At 44.0% G+C, this 22,299-nt stretch overlaps 1 protein-coding gene across 1 annotated transcript; it reads left to right on the forward strand.

Moving 5' to 3' along the window:
• The first annotated feature begins 3,224 nt into the window (after positions 1–3,224).
• LOC137345770 (probable G-protein coupled receptor 139) lies at positions 3,225–9,002 on the forward strand. The gene is made up of 2 exons (XM_068009026.1): positions 3,225–3,291; positions 8,092–9,002. Exons 1-2 carry the CDS (start codon positions 3,225–3,227, stop codon positions 9,000–9,002), a joined length of 978 nt encoding a protein of 325 aa, XP_067865127.1.
• Positions 9,003–22,299: the final 13,297 nt, after the last annotated feature.

The raw sequence follows: 22,299 nt of genomic DNA on the forward strand, positions 1-22,299 counted from the left end.
CTTTATCTTATCTGCCAGGGAAATCTCATGGCCCCTTTTCGCCCTCCTAATTTCCTTCTTAAGTGTACTCCTACATCTCTTTTACTCCTCGAGGGACTCGCTTGATTCCAGCTGCCTGTACCTGACATATGCTTCCTTCTTTGTCCTGACCAGACCCTCAATGTACCTCGTCAACCAAGGTTCCCTAAACTTGCCAGCCTTGTCCTTCCATCTGACAGGAACATGCCGGCCCTGAATTCTTCCTATCTCACTTTTAAAAGCCTCCCACTTGCCAGACGTCCCTTTACCTGTAAACAGCCTCTCCCATTCAACTTTTGAGAGTTGCTGTCTGATGTCATGGTGGACATAAACTTCAAAATGTTTAAGATCCAATAATAGACCAAACATTTATTTTCCACGGTATATGGTGGAATTTTTTTTTTGGTGTCGATCTCTTTTTGTTTGAAAAGTATCCCACTGGTCTTTCTATGCCCGATTCATCGTATTTTAACAGGACTCCACTGACCCTCCCCCAGGTGAACTGGATCAATCGCTACCTTAAAGAGCTTAGTGAAATTTGGAGCAGCCAACATTGGTTCCTTAGTCAAAATGGCTTTCAGCTTTTCAAAAGATGCCTGGAACTCCCCTAAACACACAACCTTGTTTTCTATTTGCTGTAGCAAATCTGTTAGTGGAGCAGCTACAGTGCTGAAAGTTGATACAAACTTTCTGTAGAAACCACACATCCCCAAAAACTTCATGATTTCTCACTTAGTCTTATGGGTAAGGAACTCCACCAAGGCTTGTACTTTTGCCATTCTTGGCAGCACTTGTCCTTGCCCTACTATATGCCCAAGGTAGGCCTCTCTCGTTTTATAAATTCGCTTTTGGCCAGGTTCTTGTAATTCAGCTGCTTGTAATATTTAAACAGAGTTTCTAGCTGTTTCAAGTGTTCCTTCCAAGTGTTACGATATACCAGCACATCATTAAGATAAACTACACAATTAGGAACACTGGCTACCATTTGATTCATTAGTCCCTGAAGGTTGCCGGGGAAATTTTTAATCTGAATGGAATCACTTGGCACTGATAAAGACTGTCCGGTGTGACAAAAGCTGATATTTCTTTAGCTCGGGGGGGCTAAAGGAACTTGCCAGTATCCCTTTAATAAATCTATCTTTGTAAGAAACATGGCACTGCCCACTCTGACAATAAAGTTTTGCAAGCGAGGGATCGTGCAGGAGTCTGCCTTTGTTACTGCATTAACTTTTCTGCAGTTTATGCAAAGTCTGGTTGACCCATCAGGTTTAGGCAGTAATACATTGGTAAACTCCAGCTGCTTTGACTGGGTTCAATTAGGTGATTTTCCTGCAAGCATTGCATTTCTGTTTTTACCTGCACCTGTTTGTCTGGACTTAAGTGGTAAGGAAGCTGTTTTATAGGAACAGATTTCCCTACATCCACAACACATATGGCTCAGTTTGTAAATAGTTGCTGAGCCCCACACACTCTTTTAAATGCTGTGAGAAGCCTTGTTAGGTCTTCTTGTTGTTCTGCACCTAAATATGAAGGCATAATGTCCAGTCTTCCTCGCAATTCAGTATTAGATAACTGGATAGTAGGACGTTCAATTTGAGAATTGTCTACACTTCCTTTTGCCTCAACCTCTCCATCCCTTTCATTCATAACTGTCCCTAATATCTGACATATCATACTGGCTTATTCTCCTTCCTGTGATAATATTGCTTTAACATATTGAAGTGACACAGATGATTATTTTTCCAGTGATCTGGGGTATCAATCAAATAATTTACCTCACCAATTCTTTTGACCACTTTCTTTGAACCACTGAATTGTGTTTTTAATGGTTCACCCTGTAACGGTAATAACTCTGCCTCTCTTTCCACAGATGCTGCCAGATCTGCTGAGTGGTTCCAGCATTTCTTGTTTTTATTTATCCCCTGGTTGAAATTTTGGTGAATTTGCATGCTAGTCTGCCCATTTTTCATCGCGGTTTGGGATGCCTTCAGGTGTTCCCGAGCCACATTGCAAGTTTTGTGAGCTGTTCCAGGAACACGGATGCATAATCTAATCTACAAGATTCATCCCTCTGTTCTAAAAACCTTGCTTTGATTAGTTTTAGAGACCTCTTATCTCATGTCTGTAAACCAATTCAAAAGGAATAAAACCTGTCGATTCATTAGGTGAATCTCGAGTGGCAAGTGAAATAAAGTCGAGCCCTTTATCCCAATCATGGGGATATTCATGGCAGTCTGCCCTAATCATTGTTTTAGGCAACTGATGGTACCATTCTAAAGCTCCCTGCATCTGTGGGTGGTATGCTGAAGATTTTAACTGTGTTATACCCAAATTAAACCAGAACTTCTTGAAATATTTTAAGATGTAAAATTGCAACCTTGATCTGACTGAATTTCAATAGGTAATCCATATCTAGTAAAGAATTGGTTAACCTTTCTAACAATGCCTTAGCAGTAGCCATATCCGTGATAGTGAGTATATACTGATTTCCCGCTTTTGTTTTCAGTAACGGTCCTACATAGTCCACCAACACCCTACTAAATATTTCACCAGGTATGGGAATTAGAGGTGCTGATTTTGTTGCAGATTGCAGTTTTCAAGAGTAGGTGAATTCCATCTACAGGCAATATATGGACAATTCCTGCAGTTACCATCCCAGTCATTAGGTCACACTCTAGGTGCAACTGATACCAAGGTATAGGTATATACTCCCCGCCAATGACATTCACTAGAACGTTAGCATTCAGTGCACTCTCTGGTGAAAATGTTATGCCTTTCACCAGCAAAACAGTTTGGGTTGTTGGGTTGGAATTTAATTTCTGAATGGTCAAAGTCAAGTGAAGGCCATCACTGAAACAACATGAGATCTAGAGATGGGACTGATGGTGTTTGAAAGAACAACCTCATTGCTGGGAGAATACAGCTTCAAATTTTCATTAGTTAATTAATGTGATCAGAATTGTCCAGTTTTTGGAGTTTACCAGTTTAATATTCAAAATAAATAGATTGTATCAATGCACAGACTGAACTCGATGTTGTAATCTGTTTTTTCAATTTAAAAAAACAGTTTGAGTGATGTTGCAACCTCAATATCCCCGGGGAGATCCCACAGGGTATAAATTACAGGCTCTGGCAATGTGTCACCTCAGAGTTTAATACAGAGAGATTGTCTGCAGCACGAAGGGACACTTCACTTCACACAGAAAATGGATCGACCAATTGGCAGTATTGAGGAAGTATATTACCCCATCCTTGCCGTCATTGGTGTTGCTGGTAAGTGACTGACCACTGAAGTTGTGTAAATGTGTGTGTGTGAGCTGGTCTCTGGTTTTACTCTGTGACTGATAATGTTAAATGCTGATCTGGTGGTCACCGTTTTACAGACACATGATCAGTGATATAATTTCCTTACGTCAAATATCTGACAATAAACCTCTGTTTGTAACTGACAGGCTCTCTGAATTATCAAGTTATTGCATTTTGTGGAATATCGTGTAATGTTGAATTAGACCTCAGTGAAGGCAACTCTCTGAGTGAAGGTATTAGTGCAGGCATCAGTGAGTGTAAAATTCAAATGAGTGTGAGTCACTAACCAGAGTGGAATACCTGATCCCAGTGACCATGTATTACTGGGAGTATCTGTCACTGTTGAATTGTATTGAGTATAACTGTACAACCCGGTTCTATTTTGAAATAATTGCTTCAGGTATCTGATCTCTCCATTCCATGAAGCTGCCTCTGTGTTTTAACAACGTAATTGATTGCAAAGTGATTTTGCTATGTTTGGTAATAAGTGTATAAAGTGAAATGTATTGATATTGCTCTGTCTCCTATTGAACTACACCAACAAAAACCGATGTTAACTACATGTTGACAATTGCACAGCAGGACCCAATTTTTACAGTGCTCAAGTCCTCTGGTTAATGATTTATTCCTCCTCTGAATATACTTAAATAAAGACTTTCGTTGTTTTGCCCCATTATGCCCCGATTATGCCTCTTCCCCCAACATGGTCCTGAGAATCTGCAGGTCAAATCTGGTGAATTTTACTTTCCTAAGTCAAGAAAACCCTATATGCCAAGTAAGAAATATTAATTTCATCAGTTGGAAACTTATATTAGATTTTTCATGGAAAAATATCCTACAAAATAACTTTTAAAACTACTACCAGCCAAGATGGCCACTGCAATTTACATCTGAAATATCAGGAGATGGAACTGGAGACAAAAGGTCTCACAAGGCCAGCTAGTACAATGTTTGGCTAACAGAGTGAATTACCTAGATCATCCACGCTAGCAGGCCATTCAAAGTTATCCTGAGGCATTCAGAAGCGGAGACGTCCCACTTGGGGGAAAACACTGACAACCCCACCTCAGAGAAGTTTTGAGTTTTAGACTTTGGTGATCATTAAAAACAAAGGGAATTGAGAGAACCATGTGACCATCTGTCCATCTCTGAATAAACAGAATATTTGTTACACAGACAAAGAAACAAGTAGAAAGTGAGGCTGCAGCAGCCAAGAACTGCAGGCTTTCCTTTCTCTCTCCTTTTTTCTCTCTCCCCAGAAAACATCAAGTTTGAAAACGGTCAGCAACTGGGGGACTCTGCACACCTACGGACTGCTATAGCCAGCGACCAGCGCAAGAGATCCAACTTGTCTGAGGAAGGATGCTCTTGCTATAGAGGGAGTGCAGCGAAGGCTTACCAGACTGATTCCTGGGATGACAGGACTGATGCATGAGGAGAGATTGAGTCGGATAAGATTATATTCGCTGGAGTTCAGAAGACTAGGGAGGGGGGATGTCACAGAAAACTATAAAATTCTAACAGGAATTGACAGGATAGATGCAAGAAGAATGTTCCTGATGGTGGGGGAGTCCAGAAGCAGGGGTCATAGTCTAAGGATATGGGGTAAACCTTTCAGGACAGAGATGAGGAGAAATTTCTTCACCGCGAGAGTGGTGAGCCTGTGGAATTCGCTACCACAGAAAGCAGTTGAGGCTAAAACATTGTATGTTTTCAAGAAGGAGTTAGATATAGCTCTTGGGTCTAAAGGAATCAAAGGATATGGGATGAACGCAGGAACAGATTACTGAGTTGGATGATCAGCCATGATCATAATGAATAGCGGAGCAGGCTCGAAGGGCCGAATGGCCTACTCCTGCTCCTATTTTCTATGTTTCTATGTAACTACATTCTGCCTTCAAGAAAACCCTGAGCAAAGCAGCTCAATCACAAAGTGCACTTTAACCAGCAAGGACTTCAAGAATACAGCTTCAGCCGTGGATACCAGATCATCCACTTCACAGTCTGTGTATTTAACTTCTTTTTAATCTGGACATTAATCCAATCTCCAAATCCATTTTTCCCTTTGGCATGTATTTTTGTGTGTGTGCGATTCTCCTGTGAACGTGTGTGTGAATGTGTAGCATATTTTTCAGTATTTTTAAATCCAGGTGAGAGTGTTAAGTATAATAAAGTTTCTCAAAATGGAAACGTGTGACCAGTGGTGTTCCACAGGGATCCGTGCTGGGACCACTGTTGTTTGTGATATACATAAATAATTTGGAGGAAAGTATAGGTGGTCTGATTAGCAAGTTTGCAGACGACACTAAGATTGGTGGAGTAGCAGACAGTGAAGGGGACTGTCAGAGAATACAGCAGAATATAGATAGATTGGAGAGTTGGGCAGAGAAATGGCAGATGGAGTTCAATCAGGGCAAATGCGAGGTGATGCATTTTGGAAGATCCAATGCAAGAGTGAACTATACAGTAAATGGAAAAGTCCTGGGGAAAGTTGATGTCCAGAGAGATTTGGGTGTTCAGGTCCATTGTTCCCTGAAGGTGGCAACGCAGGTCAATAGAGGGGTCAAGAAGGCATACAGCATGCTTTCCTTCATCGGACGGGGTATTGAGTACAAGAGTTGGCAGGTCATGTTACAGTTGTATAAGACTTTGGTTTGGCCACATTTGGAATACTGCGTGCAGTTCTGGTCGCCACATTACCAAAAGGATGTAGATGCTTTGGAGAGGGTGCAGAGGAGGTTCACCAGGATGTTGCCTGGTATGGAGGGCGCTTGCTATGAAGAGAGGTTGAGTAGATTAGGATTATTTTCATTAGAAAGACGGAGGTTGAGGGGGGACCTGATTGAGGTGTACAAAATCATGAGAGGGACAGACAGGATGGATAGCAAGAAGCTTTTTCCCAGAGTGTGGGATTCAATTACTAGGGGTCACGAGTTCAAAGTGAGAGGGGAAAAGTTTAGGGGGGATATGCATGGAAAGTTCTTTACGCAGAGGGTGGTGGGTGCCTGGAACGCGTTGCCAGCGGAGGTGGTAGACGCGGGCACGATAGCGTCTTTTAAGATGTATCTAGACAGATACATGAATGGGCAGGAAGCAAAGAGATACAGACCCTTAGAAAATAGGCGACATGTTTAGATAGAGGATCTGGATCGGCGCAGGCTTGGAGGGCCGAAGGGCCTGTTCCTGTGCTGTAATTTTCCGAAGAAGGGTCACTGACCCGAAACGTTAACTCTGCTTCTCTTTCCACAGATGCTGCCAGACCTGCTGAGTGATTCCAGCATTTCTTGTTTTTGTTGCTGTAATTTTCTTTGTACTTTGTTCTTTTTAAACTTACCACTTTCTTGTTGAAACTCAAGAAAACCTATCCGAGTGTTTCTCTCATTATCACAGTGAAGGTAAAAGGTAAACCACTCATGGAGGTGGGAAACACAAATACTCTTTAAAAAAGAATAAATCCCGTCGCAGTCAAATATGAGGAAGGGCAAGAGGGGGCAACTGTGTTCCCCTTCTCACTTGGGCGTAACACTTGGCATTTCAATCTGAAATGACCTACCCCTTATTCTGAGACTATGTCCCCTGGTTTAGACTCACCTGCCAGGGGAAATATCCGATCTACATCCACCCTGTCACTCCTTGTAAGAATTTTGTAAGTTTCAAAGAGATCACCTCTCATTCTTCGAAACCCTAGAGAATACAGGACCAGTTTCTGCAATCTCTCCTCATGAGGCAATCTTGCCATCCCAGGGATTAGTCTGGTGAACCTTTGTTGCACTCCTAGCTGAGATGAGGAGACCAAAATTCTATACAATACTCCAGGAGCGGTTTCACCAAGGCTCTATACAATTACAGCCAGACTTCTTTACTCCTGCACTCAAATCCCCTTGCAATGAAGGCCAGTTTACCATATGCCATCTTAATTGCTTGCTGTACCTGCATGTTAGTGTTTAGTCCTGAGCCCGGGGGAGGTGTCTCTTATTGTGTAGCAGGGTCTGAGTCCAGGCCTGGGGAGGGGGAGGGAATGTCTGATCCCCAACTCTGGGGAAGGGTCTCCTGTCCTGGAACCTGGTCTGAATGTGGGAAGGAGGAGGGGATGGGGGAACGTGTCTGGTTCAAGACATGATGGTCCCTGATCCCCGGGACTTCCAAACCCAGAATAGTGCTCTGATCCCAACAGAGTGCGTCTGAGTTTGGAGGGGGTCCAAACTTGGGAGACATCTGATCCTGGTGGGGGTGCTTTTGATCCTGGGAGTGGTGGGTTGCAATCCTGGGGTACAACATCCGATCCTGGTGAGGTCTGATCCCAGACAGTGGTGGGGTCCTTTCATGGGGAAGGTGGTGTGTGGACGCAGGAGGGGGGGAGATGATCCTGAGGAAGTGTTCCAATCCCAGAGGTGGGGGATGTTCCAATCACCAATCCCGGGTGTCTTTGTATGTGTCGTGGGGTATAATGGGGAAAAGTGGCCGGACAGAGGTAAATCTGTAAAGCAGATTAAATCAGAGACTTCCAGCCTCATTCAGATATTTAAATTACCAACCCGTCTTCTGGGAGCTGTTGTTCGTCCGTACCCTTTCCTGACTCAGTTAAATGGGGAAGTGGGCAGGTCAGATGTCGGTTGGGGTTGGACCTAAGATTTTTAAATGTTATCCTCTGACCCGCCCCCAACCCCCCTGTTTTTGGTACTAAAATCCTGCCCTTACTGTCTGGGTCAGAAACGGAGAATGTTTGATCAGTAATTTCCAGTTTCTTTTCCCTTCTCTCTCTTACAGTTAATTTCCTGGCGATTGTGATCCTGTCCCGGGGAAAGTGCGGCCTCTCCACCTGCACCACTCGCTACCTGGTGGCCATGGCAACGGCGGATCTACTGGTCATTATTACTGGTGTCATACTGTTCAGGATCCATTATTATTTTTTCCCAAGGTCTTTCCTGGACATCACCCCTGTGTGTAGTGTTAACGCTGTCCTGTGTTTTGCATCCACAGACTGTTCTGTCTGGTTCACCGTCACTTTCACCTTTGATCGATTTGTGGCCATTTGTTGCCAGAAGCTGAAAACAAAATATTGCACCGAAAAAACTGTGGCTGTGGTTCTAGCAACAACCTGCATTCTGCTCTGTTCAAAAAACATTCCTTTCTACTTTGCACTTGAACCTGGAGAGATAATCGACAATGTACCGTGGTTCTGTTATCGAAAACCAAGCTATTTTATAGAGCCCGAATGGGTGGGATTTGACAAGTTTCATACAGTTTTAACCCCATTACTCCCATTCGCTTTAATTCTGTTGCTCAACGCTCTGACAGTCAGACACATTTTAGTGACCAGTCGAGTCCGTAAGGGACTGAGGGGTCAGAGCAAGGGAGAGAATCGCAGTGACCCAGAGATGGAGAGCAGAAGGAAGTCTGTGATTTTACTCTTCACCATATCTGGCAACTTCATACTTCTGTGGTTGGTGTATGTTATAGAATTCTTATATTATAGCATTACAGGAACAGATCATAGGGATTACACACATTCTGAATATATATTTCAACACATTGGATATATGCTGGTGAATTTAAGTTGCTGCACGAACACATTTATTTATGTGGTGACTCAGTCCGAGTTCAGAGAGCAGGTCAAGAATGTGGTGAAATATCCGGTAACATTAATTATTCAACGAATGAATAAACAAAACAATTGAGATGAGGCCAAGTCCCTTCCTGGCTCCCGTGTTAGCTAATATTAATACCAGTTCCCTCTTCTCAGGTTCTGTCCGTCTCTATTTCAAATCTCCAATTACCACCCTTCTCCTAAAATAAAACAACTCTTGACCCGCTCTGTCCTTGTAACTAATGCCCCATCTCCAAACTCCATTTCCTCTCCAAAGTCCTTGAACCTGTTGTCACCTCCAAAATCCATGGCCATCTTTCCCAGAACACCATGTTTAAATCCTCCAATCAGGTTTCTGCTCCTGTCACCTTACTGCAACAGCTCTTATCAAAGTCACAAATGACATCCTGTGTGACTGTGACAAAGGTAAATTTTCCGTCCTCGTCCTTCTCAACCTGTCTGCAGCCTTTGACACGGTTGACCACACCATCCTCCTCCAATGCCTCTGCACTGTCGTCCAGCTGGGTGGGACTGCTCTCAACTGGTTCCATGCTTATCTATCTAATCATAGTCAGAGAATCACTTGCAATGGCTTCTCTTCCTGCTGCCACACTGTTATCTCTGGTGTCCCCCAAGGATCTATCCTTGGTCCCTTCCTATTACTCACCTGCATTCTGCCCCTCAGCAACATCATTGAAAAATATATTACATCCCCTACAAACATCCCTATCACTGTAACTTCTTCCAGTCCTACACCCCTCCCTATCACTGTAGCCTCCTCCAATTTTACACCTCTCCCTGTCTCTGTAACCTCCTCCAACTCTACTTCTCTCCCTGTCTCTGTAACCTCCTCCAGCCTCTGCACCGCTGATTATCTCTGTAACCTCCTCCAGCCTCTACACATCCTTCCTATCTCTGTAATCTCCTTGAGCCCTACAAACCTCCGAGACCTCCCCATTCCTCTAATTCTGTCTTGTTAATCTTTTCTATTTTAATCACGCCACCATTAATGGCCGTGCCTTCAGCTGCCTGGGCCCTAAGCTCAGGAATTCCCTCCCTACACCTCTCCACCTCTCTCTCTCCTTAACAATACCCCTTAAAACCCATCTGTTCATCCTAATAGCACCTTATTTATCTTTGCATAATATATTTCTTAATAATGCTTCTGTAAAGCACTTTAGGATTTTTTTTGCATTGAAGGAGTTCTGTAAAAATAACTTGTCACTTTCTCACACACTTGAGCACCATTTCTCAGTGTCTTTATTTCTGTCTCTCTCTCATTGTCTGTGTCTCTGTGTCTTTGTCTCTCTCTCTCTCTTTCTGTCTCTTGCTCTCACATTCTCTTTCAGTCTATTGATTTCTTTCTCTCTCTTTCCCTGTCTTGCCCTCTCTTTCTCTCTTTGCCTCGCTCACTCGGTCTGTCTTTTGCGTTCACTTTCTCTTTCAATCTCTCTTGCTCTCAATCTCGCTTTCTCCATTCCCTGTCTTTCACATCTCCCTCTGCACCCCAACGCTCTCTGTTCCTCTCCTCCTCCATCACTTACGCTCTCACTTGCTCTTTCAGTTACCCTTTTTCTCTCTATTTGTCTATCTCTCCTCCCTCCCCAGTCTCTCTCACACTGCACGCCCCTCTCCCACCCACACACTTTGCCCAACTCCCAATCCCTCTCCACTTTCCTGCCTCTCTTCCTTTCTCTCCCCTGACTTCCTCGCCCCCGATATCCTTTCTCACCCAGTCCCTCTCCACGTCCATCTCACTCTCAATCTCCTCTCATTTTACCTGATTTATCTCTCTCCCTCACTCACCACCCTCCTTCACTCTCACTCCATCCCAGCCCCTGACCCCTTCAAACTCCCTCCCCTCCCATTTCCTCTGTCTCCCTCCCTCTCTTTCTCCTCCCTTTCTCTCCATCCAACCCTCATCACTGTGTTGGCCAAAAAAGTGTACAGGGAGCTTGAATGATTATCTACCCTTTTCTTTATTTGTCAAGGGGCTTTTATTCTTCAGGTCCCCTTTCTGCGTAGTTTAAATAAATAACTTTCTTAAAACAGGGAAATAAAACAAACCCGAAATTAAAACTCAAAAAAAGGATGTGATGCTCAGTAAAGTGCTCAATTATGTCATGAATCGCTGGTCGAAAGAGTGTGATGATGAGAAATTGCAGGAGTATTTCACATGCAGAAATGAACTGAGTGCAGATCAAAGCTGTCTCCTATGGGGTTTAAGAGTCATTATTCCACAAGATTTAGAGAGAGATTATCAGAGGAACTTCATCAAGAGCACACAGGTATAGTCCATATGAAAACAGTTGCAAGAAGCTATTTTTAATCTCCAAAGGTAGATCGAGATATTGAAGAGTTGGTGAAAAGTTGTGAAATGTGTCTCAGAATGAGAAATGATCCAACCAAGGTTCCTTTCATTTCATGGTCAAACACAAGAAAACCGAGGGAACAAGTACATGTTGATTTCTTTGAAGTGGAAGGGAAAGAGTATTTTGTTTTGGTCAATAGCTACAGCAAGTGGATAAATGTTGAGTCTATGCCCAATACCACAGTGCCTAACCTATTGAGGTTTTGAGAAGTTGGTTTGCAATTTATGGATTGCCAGACATGTTGGTGTCAGATAATAGTCCACAGTTTATGTCAGAAGAGTTTGAAATATTTCTGAGTAAGAATGGAGTCAAACACACTCTAATACCACCATGTCACCCAGCAACAAATCGTACTGCAGAAAGAAGTGTACTAATTGTGAAGAGGTCTTTGAAAAGGTAGTTGCTAGGTGACAAGCTAGGCAGTAAGTTACATGTTTCCATGTTCCTCTTTGCCACAGGTGAGCCAATTTTCTGTCTTCTTACAGAATAATCCCACAGACTGCAACAGGTTAATCACCTTACGAGTTAGTGTTTAAACACACTCCTAGGACAAGGTTTATTTTGCTTAAGTCAGATGTCAATAGCAAGGGAAGGGAAATGAAGACAGAGTGTAGATGAGTCATGATACACGAGGCATGAAACCTAGAGAGATCAGTGCAGGTCAGAAGGTCTTGGTGAAAAACCACCGAGGTGATAAATATGTGTTTGCAGTTGTTCTAAAAATACTAAGTGTATTCAAATATCGAGTGAAAATTGGAGAGAGCCTCTTTCCGTGTCATGGTGATCATTTATTTCAAAGTAGAAATGTGACAAAGGGAGAGCATGAGACACATCCTCTCGTCCAAATTCAGACAGTCCCAAGCAAAAGTCAGAAAGAAAGTGAAAGTCGCAAAGAAACTGATAGTTTGCCGGTATCACAGAATCCACCAGTAGAGCAAAGTGAGTCAGAGTCTTTGATTAAGACTAATCAATCAATTTCACAGTACCAACCATTAAGTGGAGTTGGTACTCAAAGTCAAAGTTCAGGTTGACACTGTCTGAGATGTTGAGAGAACAGAGTCCAGCTAATGGAAAAGGAAGAAGATACCCAGACAGAAATAGAAAGAAGCCAGATAGGTTAGGACTGGTGGGTTCTTTCTTGACACATATCAGCCCAAGCCTGGTCTTGCTGCATTTCTACACGGACTGCTTCAGTATCTGAGGAGTTGTGAATGATGCAATGAACATTGTGCAATCATCAGCAAACATCACCACTTCTGAACTTATGATTGAAGGAAGGTCATTGATGTAGTAGCTGCAGATGTTTAGGCTTACAACTCTACCCTGAGAAACTCCTGCAGTGATGTCCTGGAGCTGAGATAATTGACCTCCAACAACCACAAACATCTTCCTTTGCACGAGGTATTACAACAACCAATGGAGAGTTTTGCCCCTGATTTCCATTGACCTCAGTTTTGCTGGGGCTCCTTGATGCCATACTCAAATGGAGCCTTGATGTCGAGGGCAGTCACTCTCACCTCATTGAGTTCAGCTCTTTTGTCCATGTTTGAACCAAGACTGTAATGAGGTCAGGAGCTGAGTGGCCATGGCGGGACCCAAACTGAGCATCACTGAGCAGGTTATTGCTAAGCAAGTGCTGCTTGATGGCACTGTTGATGACACCTTCCATCACTTTACTGATGATTGAGAGTAGATTAATAGGGCGGTAATTGGACGGGTTGGACTTGTCCTGCTTTTTGTGTACCTGGGCAATTTTCCACATTGCCGGGTAGATACCAGTGCTGCAGCTGTACTGGAACAGCTTGGCTGTGGCGTAACAAGTTCTGGAGCACAGGTCTTCATTACTATTGCCGGAATGTTGTCAGGGCCCATAGTTCCTGCAGTATCCAGTGCCTTCCACCGTTTCTTGATATCACGTGGAGTGAATTGAACTGGCTGAAGTCTGGCCTCTGTGATGCTGGGGACTTCAGGATGAAGCCGAGATGGATCATCAACTCAACACTTCTGGCTGAAGATTGTTGCAAATGCTTCAGCCTTATCTTTTGCACTTAGGTGCTGGGCTCCCCCATCATGGAGGATGGGGACATTTGTGCAGCCACCTCCACCAGTTAGTTGTTTAATTGTCCACCACTATTCACAACTGGATGTGGCAGGACTGCAGAGCTTAGATCTGATCCATTGGTTATGGAATAACTTAGCTCTGTCTATCGCAGATTGACATGCAAGTAGTTCTGGGTTGTAGCTTCACCAAGTTGACACCTCATTCTGACGTATGCCCAGTGCTGCTCCTGGCATGCCCTCCTGCACTATTTGTTGAACCAGTGTTGGTCTTCCAGCTAGATGGTAATGGTAAAGCGGGGGAATATGTCAGGACATAAGGTTATAGTTGTGGTTGAGTACAATTCTGCTGCTGCTGATGGCCCACAGGACCTCATGGATGTCCAGTTTCTCATTGCTAGATCTGTTCGAAATCTGTCCCATTTTGCACAGTGGTTGGGCCACACAACACGATGGATGGTATCCTCAATGTGAAGGCAGGACTTCGTCTCCACAAGGACTGTGCGGTGGTCTTTCCTACAAATACTATCATGGACAGATGCATCTGCGGCAGGCAGATTGGTCAGGATGAGGTCAAGTATGTTTTTCCCTCTTGTTGGTTCCCGCACCACCTGCCGCATACCCAGTCTAGCAGCTATGTGCTTCAGGACTCGGCCATTCGTGGTGCTACTGAGCTACTCTTGGTGATGAACATTGAAGTCCCCCACCCAGAGTACATTCTGCATTCTTGCTGCCCTCAGTGCTTCCTCCAAGTGCTGTTCAACATGGAGGAGTACAGATTCATCAGCTGAGGGAGGGCGGTAGGTGGTAATCAGCTGCAGGTTTCCTTGCCCATGTTTGACCTGATGCTATGAGACTTCATGGGGTCCAGAGTCGATGTTGAAGAGTCCCAGAGCAACTTCCTCCCGACTGTATACTACTGAGCCACCACCTCTGCTGGGTCTGTCCTGCCGGTGGGACAGGGCATACCCAGGGATTATGATGACGTATCTGCTCTGATGATGCAACCTTCCACGACAGCACTTCTGATATGTCTTCCTTTTTCCTCAATCGAGGACTCCCCCCCACTGTGGTTGACAGGGCCCACAACTGTGTCCATTTCATGCATCTCAACCCTTCCCGTCCCTCCCAGAATGGTGGCAGGTTTCCCCTTGTCCTCACTTTTCATACCACAAGCCTCCACATCCAAAAGATCATCCTCCACCATTTCCACCATGTCCAGCGTGATGCCACTACCAAACGCATCTTCCCCTCCTCTGTCAGCATTCCGAAGGAATCATTCCCTCTGTGACACCCTGGTCCACTCCTTCATTACCCCCACCACCTCGTCCCCTTCCCACTGCACCTTCCCCTGCAATTGCAGGAGGTGTAATACCTGCCCACTTACCTCCTCTCTCCTCACTATCCACAACCCTAAACACTCCTTGCAGGTGAAGCAGTGATTTACTTGTACTTTTTTCAATGCAGTATACTGTATTCCCTGTTCATAATGTGGTCTCCTCTACACTGGGGAGACCAAACGCAGACTGGGTGACCGCTTTGCTGCACACCTCCACTCAGTCCGAAAGCATGACCCCGTGCTTCTGGTTCCTTGCCATTTCAACACTACCCCCTGCCCTCATGCTCACATCTCTGTCCTGGGATTGCTGCAGTGTTCCAGTGAACATCAACGCAAGCTCGAGGAACAGCACCTCATTTATCGATTAGGCACACTACAGCCTGCCGGACTGAACAAAGAGTTCAGTAAATTTAGAGCATGATAATTAGTTATTTTTATTTTTTATTTTTTGTTTATTTTATTTTAGTTTGTTTACTTTGTTTCTACTGTGCCTACCTACTTTTTTTCATGCTTGTGCTTGGTGCCAGGGCTGTTCACTTTTCTGTCAAATAACACCCTCTCTGTACTAACGCTTTGTCTTTCACCACACCATTAACATACCATTTGCCTTTGCTCCATGACCTTCTGGTCAGTTATTCTGTGACCTGGTCCTATCAACACCTTCTCTTTTGTTACCTCGTGCCCCACCCCACTTACTTGCTTAAAACCTATTAAATTTCCAACATCTGCCAGTTCTGATAAAGGCTCACTGACCTGAAACATTAACTCTGCTTCTCTCCACCCAGATGCTGCCAGACCTGCTGAGTATTTCCAGCATTTCTTGGTTATGTTTCAGATTTCCAGCATCTGCAGCATTTTGCTTTTATTATCATTGTGATGGTGGAGTCTGGGACATTGTCTGTAAGGTATGATTCGTGAGGATGACTATGTCAGGCTGTTGCTTGACTAGTCTGTGGGACAGCTCTCCCAACTTTGGCACAAGCCGCCAGATGTTAGCAAGGACGACTTTGCAGGGTCGACAAGGCTGGGTTTGCCGTTGTTGTTTCTGGTGCCTTGGTCGATGCCACGTGATCAGTCCGTTTTCATTCTTTATTGACTGCGTAGCGGTTAGATACAACTGAGTGGCTTGCTAGGCCATCTCAGAGGGCATTTATTGGTCAACCACATTGCGGTGGGTCTGGAATCACATGTAGACCAGACCAGGTAAGGACAGCAGATTTCCTTTCCTAAAGGTCATTAGTGAACCAGATGGATGTTTACAACAAATCAATAATGACTTCATGGCCAGCATTAGACTAGCTTTTAATTCCAGATTTATTAATTGAGTTCTAATTCCACCTTCTGCTGTGGTGGGATTTGAACCCATGTCCCCAAAGTACTACCCTGGGTCTCTGAGTTACGAGTCCAGTGACAACACCGCCTCCCCATACTCAGACATAAATGGCTATTCCTTTACCCTGAGACTCTTACCCCTAGTTCTAGACTCTCCAGCCAGGGGAAACAGACTCACACCCCTTATCGAAACAGAAGATTCTGAATCAGCTCTCATCTTTCTAATCTCTAGCGAGTATGGGCCCAAGCCACACTTGGAACAGTGTGTGTACTGGCACATAGGCACTGATATAATTGTGCATAAATATGTGAAGTGAATGGTAATCGAACAGTCTATCTCAAGCAGATTGAGCGAGCTGCATCCCCTGTAAGCATACTTGTATTGAATAAACCTTGGCTTGTTTGTACCCTCATCCGTCTCTGTGTCAAGTGTCTCTTGATAGTCCACAAAGCCTCACACGTCAGGAATTACTCCTGTGAACTTGTGTTGCACCTTGTCTTAGGCAAATAAATCCTTTGGTACAGAGACAAAAATTGTACACAGCACTCTAGCTGTAGTCTCACCAAAGCCTGGTACAATTGCAGCAAGACTTCCTTACTCTTGTACTCCAAGCCCCTGCAATAAAGGGCAATTTTGTAGGAAGTGAGTTAACACTACAGGATTTAGACTAGAGAACAAAGTGGGATGTGGAACTGCTACATCAGCAATAGTTCATTATTGACAATACATACCTGTCCCTCCAAGAACTAATCTCCTTGAAGAGAAAACAAATGTTAGTTTGTTGTTGTAGCTACATGGAACACAAAAGCACGCTGTAGTGAATTAAATTGTATGAGGTAAAAACCAACTTGGGACAGTGCGTTCTCGTCAATTCCACACTCAATGTACCCTGGACACATATTCCCAATAGAGTTCATCACTTCATTGAAGCGTCACTTTGGTTTGGTCTAATATTATTCCACTTTAGATCAACTTCTCTGAACACAGTTATTGTAATAATCTAAGAATTAATAAGGGTACATGAAAAAGAATCAGATTCCTTTTTTAATTATGTGTCCATGGATGCGAGCGTCACTGGCAAGACCAACATTTATTGCCCATCCCTAATTGCCCTTGAGAAGATAGTGGTGAAGCACCTTCTTGAACCACTGCAGTCCTCGTAGTGTACACCCACAGTGCTGTTCGGAAGGGAGTTCAAGGTTTTTGACCCAATGACAGGAAAAGAACAGCAATATACTTCCAAGTCAGGATGTTTTGGGTCTTTGAGGGGAACTTGCAGGCGGTGGTGTTCCCATGTGTCTGCTGCTCTTGTCCTTCTAGGTGGTAAAGTTCACAGGATCTGGTTAGATTTCCAGGACCAACACAAAGCTGGTTTGTGCTCAGGAATGTCAGGTTGGCAGCTCAGCTCCAAGTCAGAAGTTTGTGGGGCTCGAGATGGGAAATCAGGATAAGAGGCACTGCAGCCCAGTGCTGAGGGGCTGCTTTGCTGCCAGAAGTGCCGTCCTCATCCAGTGGTGCTAAGCCAAGGCCCCTCTCCCCTCATTCTCCCCATTCCAGTAATTAAAATCAGGATGTTAAAGATTCTATCACACCATTCCCCCTGAAGTGATACTAAACCTTTATGAAATACTAGTCTGGCCCCAGCTGGAGAACGGTGTCCAATTCTGGGCTCCGCACTTTAGAAAGGAGAGGAAGGATTTGGTGAATGTACAGAAGAAATTTACTCGAATGGTTCCAGGGATGAGGTTATTACAGTTACATGGATAGAGTGGAGAAGCTGGGGTTGTTCTCCTGAGGGGAGAGAAACATAAAAGGAGATTTGATCGAGGTGTTTAAAATCCTGAAAATGTAAATCAGGAGAAACTGTTTCCAATGGCTGAAGGATCAATCAATCAGTTTTTCTTGGTGTTCCTCGCACAGACGTCTCTCTCCTCAGTCACCTCCTGTGGACCAGTCAGCCTGCGAATCTTGTCCACCACATTCCTCAACAAAGTTGGGTTGCAGGATCAGCTCTGCAGCATCCTCACCACACTGGGGGCAACAAACAGACCTTCCAGTTGGACACAATACAGGAGCAGCAGAAATTACACTCACAGTCCACTAGGACAGGATCAACAAATGACCCAAGACAAAGGGGACAGATGAGAGCTTCTCCATAACTCCCATTCTCGACACTACAATCCATGAAACAATCAATCCTGAGACTGGACAGTTACCCAACAGTTCTTCCCCCTCCTTTTAACAAACTGTGCACTCACAGCAGAGGAATGAATCAGGTACATTCCTTCCACCTGAATGTGTTTTACTGGATCCCTTTCCATCTAATTCAGTTTAATTCATTCCCCAATGCTGCAAAGTTGGGTTGCCTGGTAAAGTGGATCTTGGAACTCAGCTCCAATGATGATTGACAGATGTAGCAACTTCCCCATTAACCCTGTCAGTACCTTTGACTGGAACCTGTTGAAGGGGCCAATCGTCCCAATCTCTCCAGCACAGAAGCAACACATTCTACAAGTGCCCTTCCTGAGATACAATTGGATCTGACAAACTAAAATGATATTGTGATGTTAAATGAGGATTTGATTCTGCCACTCAATGACACTGCCTGTATCCAGCGGAGCTCACTGGTCATGGAGTCTCTTGGATTGGGGAATGAAACTGCTGACGTTGGTGCCAACAAGCTGGATCTCCTGCATACAAAGTGGTGAAGTGTCTGTGTTCCCAGTTAACAGTCTGCAGGACTGTAATAACAGGGTGATAATCACTGTGGAGGATGTTTAAATCCTCTCCTCAGCAGTAGGTGCATCTCAATCTGAAATGTGATGCCCTGATACCTAGTGAATGTTATGTATTGAATTTGTACTGAATGAATGTGGCCCCTGTATGACTTGATACTGATGTGACCCTGAATGATTGTGTCCCATACATACATGGCTCGACAACATTCCCATAGTGTGATGTGTTGGGATATCTCTTCTAGAAAATTCATGAAAAAATGGAGGATCATAGAATCACACAGCACAGCAGCAGGCCATTCAGCCCATTGTGCCTGTGTCAGCCCGTTACTTGATTTATCCAATTAATCCCACTCACTTGCTCTTTCCCTGTAGCTCTGTATTTTATTTCCCTGTGAGGTATTTATCCAATTCTCTTTTGAATGTTGCTATTGAATCTTCTTCCACCGCCCTTTTTGGGCAGTGCATTTCAGATCACAACTTACTGTTGAAAAAATATTTCCTCATGTCATAGAAACATAGAAAACAGGAGCAGGAATAGGCCATTCGGCCCTTCGAGCCAACTCCACCATTCATTATGATCATGGCTGATCAACCAACTCAGTAATCTGTTCCCGCTTTCGCCCCATATCCTTTGATCCCTTGAGACCCAAGAGCTGTATCTAACTCCTTCTTGAAAACATACAATGTTTTGGCCTCAACTGCCTTCTGTGGTAGTGAATTGCACAGGCTCACCACTCTCTGGGTAAAGAAATTTCTCCTCATCTCAGTCCTGAAAGGTTTACCCCGTATCCTTAGACTATGACCCCTGGTCCTGGACTCCCCCACCATCGGGAACATCCTTCTTGTATCTACGCTGTCGAGTCCTGTTAGAATTATATATGTTTCTATGAGATCCCCCCTCACTCTTCCGAACTCCAGCGAATATAATCCTAACCAACGCAATCTCTCCTCATACGTCAGTCCCACCATCCCAGGAATCAGTCTGGTAAACCTTTGCTGCACTCCCTCTATAGCAAGAACATCATTCCTCAGATGAGGAGACCAAAACTGCACACAATATTCCAGGTGTGGCCTCAACAAGGCCCTGTATAATTGTAGCAAGACATCCCTGCTTCTGTACTCAAATCCTCTCGCTATGAAGGCCAACAAACTATTTGCCCTTTTTACTGCCTGTTGCACCTGTTTTCTTGCCGTCAGCGACTGGTGTACGAGAAAACCCAGGTCTCATTGCATATTTCCCTCTCTCAGTTTATACCCATTCAGATAATAATCTGCCTTCCTGTTTTTGCTACAAAAATGGATAACCTCACATATATCCACATTATACTGCATCTGCCATGCATTTGCCCACTCACTCAACTTGTCCAAATCATCCTGAAGCCTCTCTGCATCCTCCACACAACTCACCCTCCCACCCAGTTTTGTGTCATCTGCAAATTTGGAGATATTATGTTTAGTTCCCTCATCTAAATCATTTATACTATGAATAGCTGGGGTTCGAGCACCGATCCCTGCGGTACCCCACTAGTCACTGCCTGCCATTTGGAAAAATATCCGTTTCCGTCTGCCAACCAATATTCTATCCATCACAATACACTGCCCCCAGTCCCATGCGCTTTAATTTTACACATTAATCTCTTATGTGGGACTTTGTCAAAACCCTTCTGGGAGTCCAAATAATCCACATACACTGGCTCCCCCTCATCAACTCTACTAGTTACATCCTCAAAGAATTCTAGTAGATTTGTCAAGCATGATTTCCCTTTCATAAATCCATGCTGACTCTGTCCGATTCTACCACTGTTCTCCAAGTGCTCTGCTATAAAATCTTTCATAATGGACTCTAGAATTTTCCCCACTACCGACGTCAGACTGACTGGTCTACAATTCCCTGTTTTCTCTCTACCTCCCTTTTTAAATAGTGGGGTTACATTAGCTACCCTCCAATCTGTAGGAACTGTTCCAGAGTCTATACAATACTGAAAGATGACCAGCAATGCATCCACTATTCCTAGGGCCACTTCCTTAAGTACTCTGGGATGTAGATTATCAGACCCTGGGGATTTATCTGCCTTCAATCCCACCAATTTCCCCAACACCATTTCTTTACGAACACTGATTTCCTTCAGTTCCTCTCTCTCACTAAACCCTGTGTTCACCAACATTTCTGGGTTGATATTTGTGTCCTCCTTTGTGAAGACAGATCCAAAGTATGCATTTAGTTGGTCAGCCATTTCTTTGTTCCCCATAATAAATTCCCCTGTTTCTGACTGTAAGGGATCTACATTTGTCTTCACCAATCTTTTTCTCTTCACATACCGATAGAAACTTTTACATTCAGTTATTATGTTCCCCACAAGCTTACTCTCGTACTCTATTTTCCCCTTCTTAATCAATCCCTTGGTCCTCTGTTGCTGAATTTGAAACTGCTCCCAATCCTCAGGTCTGTTGTTTTTTCTGGCGGGATGGGATGAAACAGCAGCTTCTGCCTCTTCCTTGGATCTAACGCTATCTCTCATTTCCCTTGCAAGTCATGTCACTTCTGGTTCTTTTGATGATCACCTTCAATCTGTGTTCTCTGGATACTGATCTTCCTACCAGTGGAAACAGTTTCTCCTTATTTTCTCTATGAAGATCAGGGAGAAGGAAATCAGTAGGCTGAATGGCCTCCTCCTATGCTATAATGACTCTGTGACTGGAGCAGAGCCTTGTCATGTGACCCTGTAACACCTCAAATGGGAGGAGCTTGACCTGATTTGTGACATCATCTTGGCTGATGTGTGATTGGCTCCTGGCTGCTTTGTGATGTCGGCTGGAGGCGGGTTTACGGCCCTGGTTCCACATCAGTGGAGTTACTGAGGGAGGAGCTGGAGTTGGCAGCTGACACTGTGAGTGACTTTAGACCATATCAATAGGGAAATGGAAAGAAAAGAACAATTTCATATTAAAGTAAGTAATTTAAACAAATGTCATTAATTACAAAAATATTCAAATTAAATATGATCAGTCACACACATAGTCTCACTGTATTGAAGTTACAGATTCGAGAATTAATATTCATCACTTTAATATTGAAAGATTCTTGGAGTGAACAGTATCTGAGGAAGCTGGAGAGAGAAGTTGAATCATCACCACACTAACTGGGACTGGAGAAAGGTCTCTGGGTTCACAGAGCAGATCTGGTGGCTCCAAGACCCTCAGTATTGAGGATGGGATGAAACAGCAGCTTCAATGATTGTAAAGGTGAGGAACTTTACTGAGATTACCATCAGTGCAGGATTTTGTCGAGGTGACAGTGTAACAATGAGGCTCGGACTTTGATGTAACAAATTGACTGCATCTTAGCCCATGTGGAAAGTGAGTCTATACTTCACCTGGGAGGACCTGACACTGACATGTGGAGGGATTTTTAATCTGTCTGCTTACCATGCTGTACCTGAGCTGGTGTCAAAGAGTTTCTACGTTGTGTTTAACACAGTCTGTGACTGAGTTGGCTGTGCTTGGTGAACCAATTCAGAGAGAGTTTTCTCTGTATCTAACTTGGGCTG

This window comes from Heterodontus francisci, chromosome 29 (genome assembly GCF_036365525.1).
Source record: "Heterodontus francisci isolate sHetFra1 chromosome 29, sHetFra1.hap1, whole genome shotgun sequence".
Classification (NCBI taxonomy): Eukaryota; Metazoa; Chordata; class Chondrichthyes; order Heterodontiformes; family Heterodontidae; genus Heterodontus; species Heterodontus francisci.